Source organism: Halichoerus grypus, chromosome 6, assembly GCF_964656455.1.
Source record: "Halichoerus grypus chromosome 6, mHalGry1.hap1.1, whole genome shotgun sequence".
Classification (NCBI taxonomy): domain Eukaryota; kingdom Metazoa; phylum Chordata; class Mammalia; order Carnivora; family Phocidae; genus Halichoerus; species Halichoerus grypus.
The window spans coordinates 38,176,425-38,188,530 of NC_135717.1; the positions used below are offsets into that span (position 1 = coordinate 38,176,425).

Sequence of the window (12,106 nt, forward strand, 5' to 3'; positions counted from 1 at the left end):
AGATCCTTTTGCTCAGCAGATACCTAGGGGTGCCCCCAAGGGTCCACAGCCCAGCCCCCAGAATGCCAGGGCAGGCCTGCCAGGCTGGAAGCACTCAGAGCACGGAACGGCATGTGCTGAGGGTGAAGTGCTCAAGTTGGTGGACCTAACTTCTAGGAGAGGCTAGAAGACGGCACGGGCGAAGTGCCAGTGAGAGGCCCTCCTGGAGAAGGTGGGCAGCAAGTCCTGGGAGGCTGGGGGCTGCGTGTGCAAAGCTAGGGCAGGAGGCAGGTGCGAGGCCAGGACCTGGCGTGGCCTTCGGGGGGCGGGCCCCACTCACCCCCACTGCAAGCCTGAAGCAGGAAGATCTTGGGGCAGCCCTACAGGGCCCTGCAGCGGCTCAGCTCCGGCACCAGCACCTCTGGCTGGACCTCCTGCCCGTCTGCCCCCAGCAGCTGCCCCTGTGGCCCCCCAGGGGCCATGAGGGCCACAAGCGCACAGCTCACGGGGACCCCGTGGGTGTCTAGGCACTCTCGGAACTGGGCCATCTCCTCCTGGAAAGCCTGGGGTGGGGATGAGATTGAGGCCTGGGCCCGGGCCTTGGCCTCCCCAGTGCCTGGTGGTCCTCCAGGGAGGCTTGTCCAGGCCCTGCCCACCCTCCTTCCCACCTCCTGCCAGCCTCAGGCCCACAGAGGAAGTCCTTTTTCTAACCCCCCTACCTCAAAGCTGGCATGGCCTAACTGGAGGCGACGTGTGGTCCAGCCTCTTGCAGCTGGGACTTTGGCCAGGGCAGGGAAAATGCTCCGAAAAGTGAAGAGGCGTGAGGGGAGGGCAATGAGCTGACAGGTGTCTGGGAAGGGAGCTGAGACCCTCCCAGGAAAAGCTGGAGGGTCCAGCTGGGGCCTGGAGCAGAGGAGTAGAGAAACAGCGGGGAGGAGGCTGCAGGAGCCCGGGAGGTGAGCTCCGCATGCATGCAGCAGAAAGGACGGAAGCCAGACGGGGTGAGAAGCCCCGGAGAGTCACTCAGGTCCTGGCGGGGGGGTGGCCTTCCCTCAGAGCACCACCAGAACTCTGGCCTTCACCTCCCCTGGGCCGTAGGGTCTGTCCTTAGGGTGGTCTTGAAGCTCAGGGCCTGGCACAGGCCCCCCAGCACCTCCACATCATGCTGGGCCCCAGGCCGGCCTTCGATCACAGACAGGAGGAGAGCGGCTCTGGCCCTGGACAGGTCATACTGAGCGCTGGGGCTGGGTTCTGGCTATAGACAAGTTAAGGAGCATTCAGAGTGGCCTGAGAACCTCCCAGCTCCTCACGTTCCCCCATCTCAGGTCTCCCTGAGCCTCTGCCCCCTCGCAACTGCTGTCACCCCACCCCGTTCCCCTCACCTGGTGCTCCCAGGGTTCCACATCCCCCAGGCACAGCGTACCCCACAAGGAGCTCCGGAGGACTGGGCAGCAGGTGGCCTCTGACTCTTTGGCTGTCCTGTAGAAGACCTGGGGGGGTGGAACCAAAGAACCCCTAGGGGGCTGCTCCGTAGGGGTGCAGTTTGGGGAGGGAACAGGACACTGGCTTCAGGGAACAGCCTGGCTAGCTCATGGCTACTGCAATCTCTTTGGGGTCCCCTGCCAGAATGGAGGGAGCAGAAGACAGACAAAAGAAGGGGAGGGCACGAAGGAGGTGTCCTAATTCAGGTTCATTGTCATGGGCTTCCCTGGAGATGGATGTCCTTAAGTGGATAGTGGCCATGCCATTAACCACACCACTCCCCACCCCAGGGATCCATGTGCGCAGAGCTGGGGCGCTCCCTAGAGCAGGTTGGGGACTGTCTGGGAAGGTTCACAGGGTACGTACCACCTGTGGAGGGCACCAGGCTGGGGAAAGCTGTGGAGTGGAGCCGGGGCCAACCTTCACCTCCAGGGTCACTAGTGGCCACCCAACTGCCCAGTGAGACCTTTGGGCCTCGAGCCCAGACCAGAACTGGATGGTTCGTCACTCTGGCTTCCAGGAACCTGCAGTCTGACGGGACAGTCACCGTCTGTGTGAGTGTGAACGGGGCTGGGCAGAAGTATAGGCGCTGACTCGGGGAGCTCAAGGAAGGGCATCACTGACAGCCTGGAAGGGAATGTGTGAGGCTGGCTGGGACAACAGGAGGGCAAGCCAGAGGGAGTGGCATGGGCAAAGGCGTGGAGCTGAGAAGCAGCTGGGAGTGTCTGGGGGATCTTGAGCAGGTTGTGAGGAGGGGCACGGGTGGCGTGGGAGGCAAGGGCTCGAGGCTGATACCTCATGCACAGACAATAAAGAGTCATCTGTACAATGAATGGGGGGGGCGTGTGAGTGACTTGAACTGTCAAGCAGGTTCAGGAGAGCACAGCAGAGCCAGGGGAAGTGAGTGGCACAGCCCCCCTCCCAGGGACCCCCCCATCTGGAGCCCCCACCTCCGTCAGCAGCTGCAGCAGAGACCAGTGAGGATATCGGCCACAGAGCTGGCTCAGGCCAGTGAGGAAGGCTCCAGGGTCAGGGGCCACTAGGTGGAGAAACCGCACGTTGGCCTGGAGGGGAGGTCTTGGCCCTCCTGCCCACCCCCACCCCTGCTCTGCGACATCCCACAACCGGTGTCCCTGCCCAGCCCACTCACCGAGCACTGAGAGCAGCAGGAAAACTTTGGGGCAGCCCCACAGGGCCCTACAGCGGCTCAGCTCCCGGACCAGCTGCTGGGGCTGCCTCAGCTGCCCACTGGGGGCCCCCAAGGGCATCCAGCTGCTCCCGGAACCCAGCCAGCTCCCCAAGGAAGCCCTAGGGCAAGAGCAAAAGTCGGGCCTGAGTCCAGGGAGGCCCCAGGGTGGGGCTAGGGGTGGGTGCTGGGATGAGGGTGAGGGTGGGAGGCAGGTGAGGACTCACCTGGACAGAGGCCTCCCTCCTCTGGCAGCTCTCAAAGCCCAGGGTCCAAAACACACCCTCTAGGACAGTGACTTTAGAGGCTGACACGTCAGGGCTCCTGAGTGTCAGGGCACCCTTGGACCCTGCAAGCCATACTTCCCCTGGGGAGGCAAGGCCAGAGTCAGGCTGGGGTGGGACTCAGCTGAGAGCCAGGAATGGGCTGGACCAGGCAGCACCTCCCCCTACCTTTGTTTCCAGACTCTGTTGAGCATCTGCCATCTGCAAGGCCACCTGCAGGGTCCCAGCCACCAGGAAGGCCATGGGGGCCAGGTGGGGTCTTCCTCTGAGCACCGAGCTTACCCCTGGCCCTGATGCCGATGCCCCAGGTCCCAATACTTGCCCTTTCCCTGAGCCCTGTCCTATCAGCTCTGTTTATGAGCTGAGCTGGACTCTGCTCCTTCCCTGGAACCCTGGGTCTTGGGCCCCCACTGCTTCAGTCCCTGTCCTGTTCTCTGGCTCCAGCGGGCTACTTCCTGGCTGGCATTGGCATGCCCCCACCTGAGCCAGGAGTCTATGCCCAATCCGCTTCTTAGCTCTTGGCCCACCTCCTATCTGATCTCGTTACACAGGAGTGTCTCCCTTCTGAGCCAGCCACCAGCACCAAAAAAATCCATGCAGGGCTCTCACCACCCCCTACTCACTCCTGCACAGCACCCACACCACCCACACATGTGCACACTGCAGCCTTGAGCACAAGGGTATGAGAAGTGGTGATGGGTGCTGTCTCACAGACAGAAACCCCAACTGGAGTCATCTGTCCACAATGGGGCCCCAGTTGCTTCATCCAGGAAATGGGGTCCATCATAGCGAGCTCAGGATGAAGCAAGTGTTAAATGGGGGGCTGGCTGAGGAAGGACCCTGGGGCCAGAAAGACTGGTGCACAGACTAAGGGACAGAACGTTCTGTCGCCACCTGCCCCCACCACCCTTTAGGCAGTCCAGTGAGGCTACTACCAGGCAAACTGGGAAGGGCTCTGTGGGGATGTAAGGACTTCTGACCGTGCACCCACCAGCTCTGTGCAGGCTCCAGGCGGAGGCCTTGGCAGGCGAGGGGTGAGATGTCAAGGGCTGGGTGGGGAATGGGGCAGGGTCCATTCTGACCCAGGAGTCCACTCCCGCTAAGGGATCTGAGCAGAGGGACCAGCTTAGAGTTCTGGATCTCCTTGAGCAGCAAGAGCACACCGTGCCCCCCACCAGTCACCCCACACCCAAGCCTGTTTCTTCAGGTCGCCATTGAGGAGAAAAGGAGTGGCCTGGCAATGACCTGCTCAGCTCCCGCGTTGTCCTGCCGGGGTGGCGAGGGGTGCCTCCAGCTGTCCCATCCTGAGCTGCCCCTGGTCCATGGCTCACACTGGCTGACACAGGCCAGTGAGAGTCCTGAGACTCATGGCTGTTCTTTGCGGCCCAGCCAACCTGGAAGCCAAGAATGTGGCTCCACCTGGTGACCACCCAGCACCAGTGCCCCGGGCAGCCCCAAACCAGGAGGCAGAGAGACATGAATTCCAGTACCTCCACCCAGCAACCACATTAAGAACAGATCAGCCTAGAGGAAGTTTCCGTTATTTATTCAACATCTTCTGCTGCCCTTTTGAGACCAGCAGAGCCGAGCTCCTTTGGAGAGCTTGTGGTCTGTCCCTGCGAATGCCCATCTGCAGACAATGCGGACGGCACCATGGAATGCAGTGCTTAGGGAGTCAGCGACAAAGCGCTAACAGAGTGCTAGTGTTAAGTATCACGAACCCCACACCTCTGGAGAGGGGAGCAGTGGGGAGCAGCCAGCCTCCACCAGCCCTGTCCTTGGTCTTCAGTGTGGGCTTCCTGTCCCTGGAGCCACCACCACCCACACCAGATTGGCAGGGGTCGCTCTCAGGGACTCGCTTGGGGGCAAGTCAGCTTCGAGCAGAGGCAGGCAGTTTCCATGTCTCCAGTCGGGGCAAAGTGGTCACAGCCTGGAAATGGGGAGGGATGGGGCTGGAAAGCCCGTGGCCACACCCAGGACCCAGATCCTCCCAGGGATGGGCTGTCCCTCCCAGAACCCAGAAGCATCCTGCACGTCAAGGCCTGTCCTCCACACCCACCAGAAGGCACGGCTTGGCAGGGCAGAGGGCCCGGCCCACGGACTCAGCTGACATGGCCAGCAACAAAGAGCCATGGGGCAAGCAAGGCCGGGGGGCGGGGGACCCCAGGCCCTGCCAGAGTCCTCACACTTCCCTGATGCCCAGGCCTTTCTCCCACGCTGAGGCCACGGGCCAGGAATGTGCTGGGGCACCAGGAAGCCAAAGGACAAGAGAAACCCGGGAAGCAAGAAGGGGAATGGCCGCGAGGTGGTGGGGACTTTCCACTCCCTGGGAGTGTAGGCTAGGCCTGGGGGCGAGGCGGGGCAGGCAGCCAGGATGGAGGCCGCAGATGGGGGGAGAGAACACCGGGGGCCTGTGGCTGCTTCGCCCTGGGGACACCATCCCCCCCAGCCCCCACTCCGGGTCAGCCGCAGGGCCCTCGCCAGCCCTCAGCCCACAGGCTGGGCCATCTTGGCGTGCAGGCTCTGGTGGGCGATGAGGTGGGCGCGCTGCTTGAAGCTCTTGTCGCACTCGCCGCAGCCGAACGGCCGCTCGCCCGTGTGCACGCGCCGGTGGTCCAGCAGGTAGGAGCGCAGCGAGAAGCTCTTGCCGCACTCGCTGCAGCCGAAGGGCTTCTCGCCCGTGTGGATGCGCTGGTGGTCGGCCAGGTAGGCGCTGCGGCTGAAGCTCTTGCCGCACTGGGAGCAGGAGAAGGGCTTCTGGCCCGTGTGCACGCCCTGGTGGCGCAGCAGGTCCGACGAGCTGCGGAAGCTCTTCTCGCACGCCTGGCACTTGTGCGGCTTCTCGCCCGTGTGCGTGCGCTGGTGGCGCGCCAGGTCCGAGCCCCAGCGGAAGCGCTTGCCGCACTGGCCGCAGCTGTGCGGCTTCTCGGCCGCCAGGTCTCGCAGCGGCCGCCGGCGCGCGGGCGGCCGCCCCCTCCGCGCCCCTACCGCGCGGCCCACGGGCGCCCCCGGCCGGGCCTCGCCGTCCCAGGCCTCGGGCTCCTCGGGGTTCCAGGACACAGTCACGTCGCCGCGCCCGCTGCCGCCGCCGCCGCCACCGCTGGCCTGGCCCGGCAGCGCCGTCACCGCCTCCTCCAGCCCGGATCGCTCGCTTTGGCTCTGGAGCCCCACACCTGCAAGCCGAGAGGGGGTGGCCTCTTCAGTTCCACTGGGTTCCGGGACCAGAGCTGGGGCAAGGCAGAAACAGGACTCAGGTCCAGAAAGCCCAGGGCGGCACAGGACCCCAGCCTCAGTTTCCTCGCCCATAAAATAGGGACATGATAAACTGCTCACGGAGAAACACTTCAGAGGCAGAGGCCTAGGGTCCAGCTGGGCTGATGCGCGCTGCATAGACACTTACTAATTATACGCCCAACACTTCCATGCCAGTGTCCATACTGGCATCCCATGTCCCACCCTCTGAACCTTGGCTATTCAAACTCCAAAACTGAATAAATTCAGGTAGTTTGTAAGTTATCCAAACCCTTAGTATTTCTTACCAGAAACTGAAAACCTACATGGGTTCAGCCAATGTGGCTGCTCTTATTCCATAAGCTTTTGTCCCTTAAACTCAACAACAGATTTGGACAGGGAATGATCCTAGCCTGCCCACTGTGTCATGTGGATTAAATGAGACGATCCCCAGACAGTGCTCAGAAAGGCTCTAACGAAGAGAGGAGCTCCAGGAGGGTGGCCTCCGAAGAGCAGAGCCCACGCCTTCGCACGCGGACAACGGGTGTTCTGTCAACCCCTCTTCGTGGGGCTAAGGGGACCTCACAACTACTGTACAGAGTCCCAGCGCAGCCCCTTCAGTGTCCGTTGACCTGAGACTCAGATCCCTCGTCTGTGAACCGGGACTACACCTCTATCCAGCAGGTTGTGAGAACCACAAGAAAATGCCCGTATGAGAGCTCAGCACAGTGCTGACACGTTGCAAGCACTCATCTTATGGTAACACACACTCAAAGGCAAAGAAAAATGAACACTGGCACAAACGGAAAATCACCCAGGGCTCTTGAAAATAACCAGCGAAAGCCCACTTTCCAGCCAGCTAAGGAGGAGATGGAAAGACTGAGGATTCCAGCAGGGACATACGGGGGTGTACGGCCTGCTTGCGCCCACCCTCTGTCACCGGGACCCCCAAGAAGGCTGTTGCTTCCAGTTCAGAGGAGCCAAGGACCCCAAGGGCACCCACTGCTTACCCAGGGCAACATTCCGGGAGTTCTCTCGCTTTATGTCCCAAAAGAGTTCCCTCTGAGCAGGGTCCAGAGACCCCCACTCTTCCCGGGAGAAATAGAAAGGAATGTCTCCAAATGTCACAGGTCCCTAGAATGAGGTTTAAAAAAAAAAAAACACACACACAACCTGGCTCAGGACTGCCACTCTGGACTCCCCCTTGCGATGGGGAACAGGATACGTCCAGGCAGGACCAGGATGGATGGAAGAGGCCTTGATGAGAAGACAAGGCCCATTTTAGGGACTCGACAGCACCGAGGGCCTCAGAGGGGACAAATGGACTGGTAACTCACATGGACCTCAGAGGTAAAGCAGGTATCGGTTGTCTCTCTGGTACTCCCTTCTTTAAGAGCAGGAAGCTGGGCTGAAGGAAAAGAACAGAGGTTCACAGAGACCAGCCCAGGCGAGGAGTGAGCTCTCACACATGTACATGCACACACATTCCTAGGCTTCCTACAACAGAAATACCCTTCCTGGGGCGCCTGGGTGGCTCAGTCGCTAAGCATCTGCCTTCAGCTCAGGTCATGATCCCAGGATTCTGGGATCAAGCCCCGCATCGGGCTCCCTGCTCCGCGGAAAGCCTGCTTCTCCCTCTCCCACTCCCCCTGCTTGTGTTCCCTCTCTCGCTATGTCTCTGTCAAATAAATAAATAAAATCTTAAAAAAAAAAAAAAAAAAAAGAAAGAAAGAAAGAAAGAAATATCCTTCCTGCTACCCTGAGGGCAACGCCCTGGAAGGACCCAAGCCCCTGCCCAGCGATCTGTGCCTACAAGCTTACTCACCACCATGGCTGTGCTGCTCCCAAGGTACAGGTGGCCAGCTTCGTGCCCCCACCTTCATGGGAAGCCCCTTGGCCTGGGGTCCCTGGACTGTAGCCTCAGGTTCCACGTCCTCTGAGGGCACTTCCTGTGCAGGAACCACAACATGCTCATCAGCACCGAGACCAGATGGGGGAGACAGAGCTTAATCCCTGGGAAGGAGACATAGGACACGTCCCTCAGGATGCAGGGGGGTGGGGAAGGAGATCCACATGGGGTCCCAGAAACATCCAGAGGAGAAGGTGACACCAGGCAGTGCTGTGTGCCCACAGACACTCCCTGATCAAGCATGAGGCAAGAACAGCTCCCAAAGGCCAAATCACAGAGCCACTTAGTAAGGGGGTGTGGGGGCAGACCTCCATGCCAAGGGCGGAACTCCACACCCCAGCCACTCATTAGCACCTTCCCCAGGGTCAAGAATCCAACACCCCACAGAGAGCAGGGTTCACATGGACAGCTACCTTCTCATACCTACTCTGCTGCTCTCATTACACATGACTGTATCCCCAGGGCCTGGCCTACAGCAGAACATAAAAAAACATTTGCAGAACCTGTGTGGAGCTAAAACTGCCTTCCTGGAACATGCCCACTTTGGTCCTGCTGCTGCCCTCCAAAGCCACCAAAAAGAAACCAGATTCATTCGGACAGTGTCTGTCAGAAAGGCAACACCTGTTAGGATGCACTCCTGTGGATGCTCCCTCTGGCTCTGCATCCCCACCACCCCTGGAGGACTTGTTTATATGGAGATGGCCACCTCTCTTCAGCCAGGTGCCTCTGGGTGTGGGAGGGGACCCTCACCTGCGACCATGCTTTCACTGGCTGTTTCTGCAGGACCTCCACCAAGGCAACGGCCTCCTCGCCACTCCCTGGACACCGCTCCCGAACCCAGTCCTGGACGCCTCCGGGCAGCACACTCAGGAACTGCTCCAGCACCAGCAGCTCCAGGATCTGCTCCTTGGTGTGCAGCTCCGGCCGAAGCCAGCGGCAGCAGAGCTCCCAGAGCTGACTGAAGGCCTCATGGGGCCCGCCCACATCCCTATAGCAAAAATGCCGAAAGCGCTGGCGACAGACCTCAGAATCCCTGTTGTCTTCTTGCTGGGCAGAGTCCTGCTCCCAGGAGGAATCTTCCACCTTCACAATCAGCAGCCCTTCTCCCTCCCCAGGGGCCTCATCCTGAGGCTCCGGGGGTGCTGCCATTCCCCTGGCCTAAAGCTCAGGACTGGTTGGCCTCAACCTTGGCCTGGGAGCCTGCCCTTCAGTCTCCCAAAGGGATCCCCTGTGGCAGCCAGGTGGACATCTGGACACGTATTCCTGGGGAAAGAGCAAAAAGCAGGAGGGGGGCAGTAAATGAGCAAACACCGCCAGCCTGCTCCTGTCCTTTCCTGGCCCTGAAGTCTTTTTTAGGCTCTCCCATAATGCCTTGCTCGTGTGACTACCAATACAGGTCTACAGCCCCTTATCCTCAGCTTTAAAATCCAAAACTGCCAGGTTTTTACTACCTGGCCTACTGATGTGAGCATATTCATAATCTCCACTTATCTCACTTAACATAAATGTTTCTATGTTTTACAGCAAAAATATTTATGTATTTCTTCAGCTTGTAAATATTCACCAAGCTGTACTTACCATGCGTATTTCTGTATGCGTATTACACTTCAGTAACAAAAAAAGTAATTAATACATTTGATTATTGAGTATTGCTGCAGATTCTGCTGGTGGAGTTACGTGATATACCATGTGTACCGTATTACCTTCGTCAAATCTGAAAACTTCTGAATTCCAAAACACATCTTGGCCCTGGGGTGTCAACAAAGAGCTCACAGACACCAGGCTAAGCCATTTATCCACAGGTACATACGAATGAGTGACACATATTTGTACCTTACATTGCTACTCCTTACAATAGTCCCGAAAAGTATATATTTTGAAATTTTCTTTAATTGCTCTTTTGTTTCAACAAAAAAAGTGACACAGACCATTATAATAAAAAAGGCAGGGGGACTTAATACAGAAACACATAAAATAGAAACTCCCTTCCAAATGCAGTTGCACCCCCCCCCATAAACAGTATGGCATGTGACCTCCTGGACTTTTCCCTGTCCATTCACTGAAAATGTATCCATAGAAACGGGAAAAATAAGTGTTTTTGTGTGTTTTACATAAATGAGGTCTTACTGCACATACTATTTTGTATCTTCCTTTTCCACCTAACAATGCTTCTTCATTAGCCACTCTGGGAGATTGCACGGTGTGGATGCGCTCCAGTTTCTTAACAGGTACCTGAGTGAGGCATTCAGCTTGTTTCCAGTCCTTCTCCACTACACACTAAGCACTTTACTTTATTCTTCCACTCCTCACAACACCCCTGAAAGGTACGCGCTCCATTCTCATCCTCCAGTGACCGAGGAGAAGGCTCCGCTCGGACAGGACCAGGGACTCACCAGGGTCGCTCGGCAGGACGCGGCGAGCGGGAACGCGGACCTGGCCGAAGCACCGCGCTCCGACCCCAGCAGCCTCGCCTGCGCTCAGCTGAGAAGCGGCGGGCGGGCACGGCGGGAGCAGGTGACCCCACCCCCAGCACTTCCCAGCAGCGCGCGCCACCTTCGGCCTCTGTCTCGGGGCGCTGGCCCCTGCCGCCCGCAGCCCAGCGCTGGATCTCGGAGCTCCGCGTTGCCGGTCCCGCCCCCGAGACACACACCGCCCACAACTGCCCAGGCGTTCCTAGTTCCGTCGCCAGCTCCCCGCGCCGGAAGTTCGCGCGTGGCTCGCCGGGAAACAACAGAGCGCATGCGCCGCAGCAAGCACTCGAACTACACGCCCAGAAAGCCCTTCGCCCATTGAACCCGCCTTCTCCCTGACGGATAGCCAATGAACGGGGAGAATTCCCAGAGTTGGCCAATCAGGAGGCAGCGGCGCCCACCTATGCCCCCGAGCTGAGGTTCGCTTCTAGACTCGTTCTTTCACATTTCTCTGCCCTGCTGGTCCGTGAAGGGCGAAAAGGGAAAGCCAAGGCTGGTTTGTTGGGCCGACACGGCGTCTGGCCCAGCTACGAGTAGAGTGCCCCAAACGCCGGAAGGGATCCGCTGAGAATGGACTCTTCCTTCCGCCTCCGGTTCTTTCCTCGAGTGGGTGGAGAGCGGAGGGCCGAAGGCCAGCGCGCTGCTCGGCCCCGGGATACTAATTTCCAGCTTCTTGGCCCCGCCCTCGCCAAAGTCTTTAGCCGCTCCTAGCGGGGCGTGGAGCTTCCTGGGAAATGCAGTCCTGTGAGGGATGCGGAGCCTCCTGCGGCGAGTCTTCGCACCTCGGCCGAGGTCGTGCGGCAGGACGCGGCCCACGGGGACGCTGACCCCGGGGAGCCCCCCGCTCTCCCACCGGCAGCTTCCTCTGCGGGCCGGCGGGGTCCCTGCTGGGGAGCTCTGGGTTCTCCTTTCCATGCATTTGTACCTGCTCCCACACTCTACTTCTCTACCTGCAGATCTGTGGCTCCAGATCTTTTCCTGAAATATGAAGAGCTCTCTTTTTGTTTTGATTATGCAATTATTGCATGCCTAGTGTAGAAAAAATTAAGAAAGTATGGAAAATTATAAAGCTATCTATATCCACAAAGCTAGCACCCCCAATCTGCTCAAATGTCGCTCCCTCCAATTGGCTTTTCCTAACTCTATATAAACAGCGCCTCCCCCCCCGCCCCCCCGCCCCGCCGCCATACTTCTGCCCTACCTTATTTTTCTTCCTTTTGTCACTACCTGACACACCTACGTAATATTTGTTCCCTAATACGGGACTGTAAGCTCGGTGAGGTCAGCGTTTTCACTGCCCTACTCCTAGCATCTGGATTTGTGCCTGGCACAATATTTGTTGACTAACTGAAGGCAAAAATAACTGGAGGTAAAAAATATATTCCTAATAAGGCCATTCCGAAGTGAGTGATATAGGAAAGACGTTAGGGTTTGAAGCCCACGGCCAAGAAAGATCTCTTGAGACATCTTTGGTGCAAAAAGGTGATTTTATTAAAGCACAGGGACAGAACCCGTGGGCAGAAAGAGCTGCACCGGGGTCATGAGGAGTGGCCCATTACATACT

General features: G+C 58.7%; 1 protein-coding gene across 2 annotated transcripts; it reads right to left on the reverse strand.

Annotated features, from left to right (window-relative positions):
- Window positions 1-4,461: 4,461 nt before the first annotated feature.
- ZNF213 (zinc finger protein 213) lies at window positions 4,462-10,785 on the reverse strand. 2 transcript variants are annotated; one of them, XM_036090134.2, is made up of 6 exons: window positions 10,465-10,785; window positions 8,822-9,334; window positions 7,988-8,111; window positions 7,500-7,570; window positions 7,173-7,296; window positions 4,462-6,104 (listed from the first exon to the last, which is right to left on the reverse strand). In XM_036090134.2, exons 2-6 carry the CDS (start codon window positions 9,218-9,220, stop codon window positions 5,419-5,421), a joined length of 1,404 nt encoding a protein of 467 aa, XP_035946027.2. In that variant the 5' UTR covers window positions 9,221-9,334; window positions 10,465-10,785; the 3' UTR covers window positions 4,462-5,418. The 2 variants fall into 2 exon arrangements, with proteins under 2 accessions (XP_035946027.2, XP_035946013.2); XM_036090120.2 differs by having other exon boundaries at window positions 4,462-6,158; window positions 10,465-10,784.
- Between the last annotated feature and the right edge of the window lie 1,321 nt (window positions 10,786-12,106).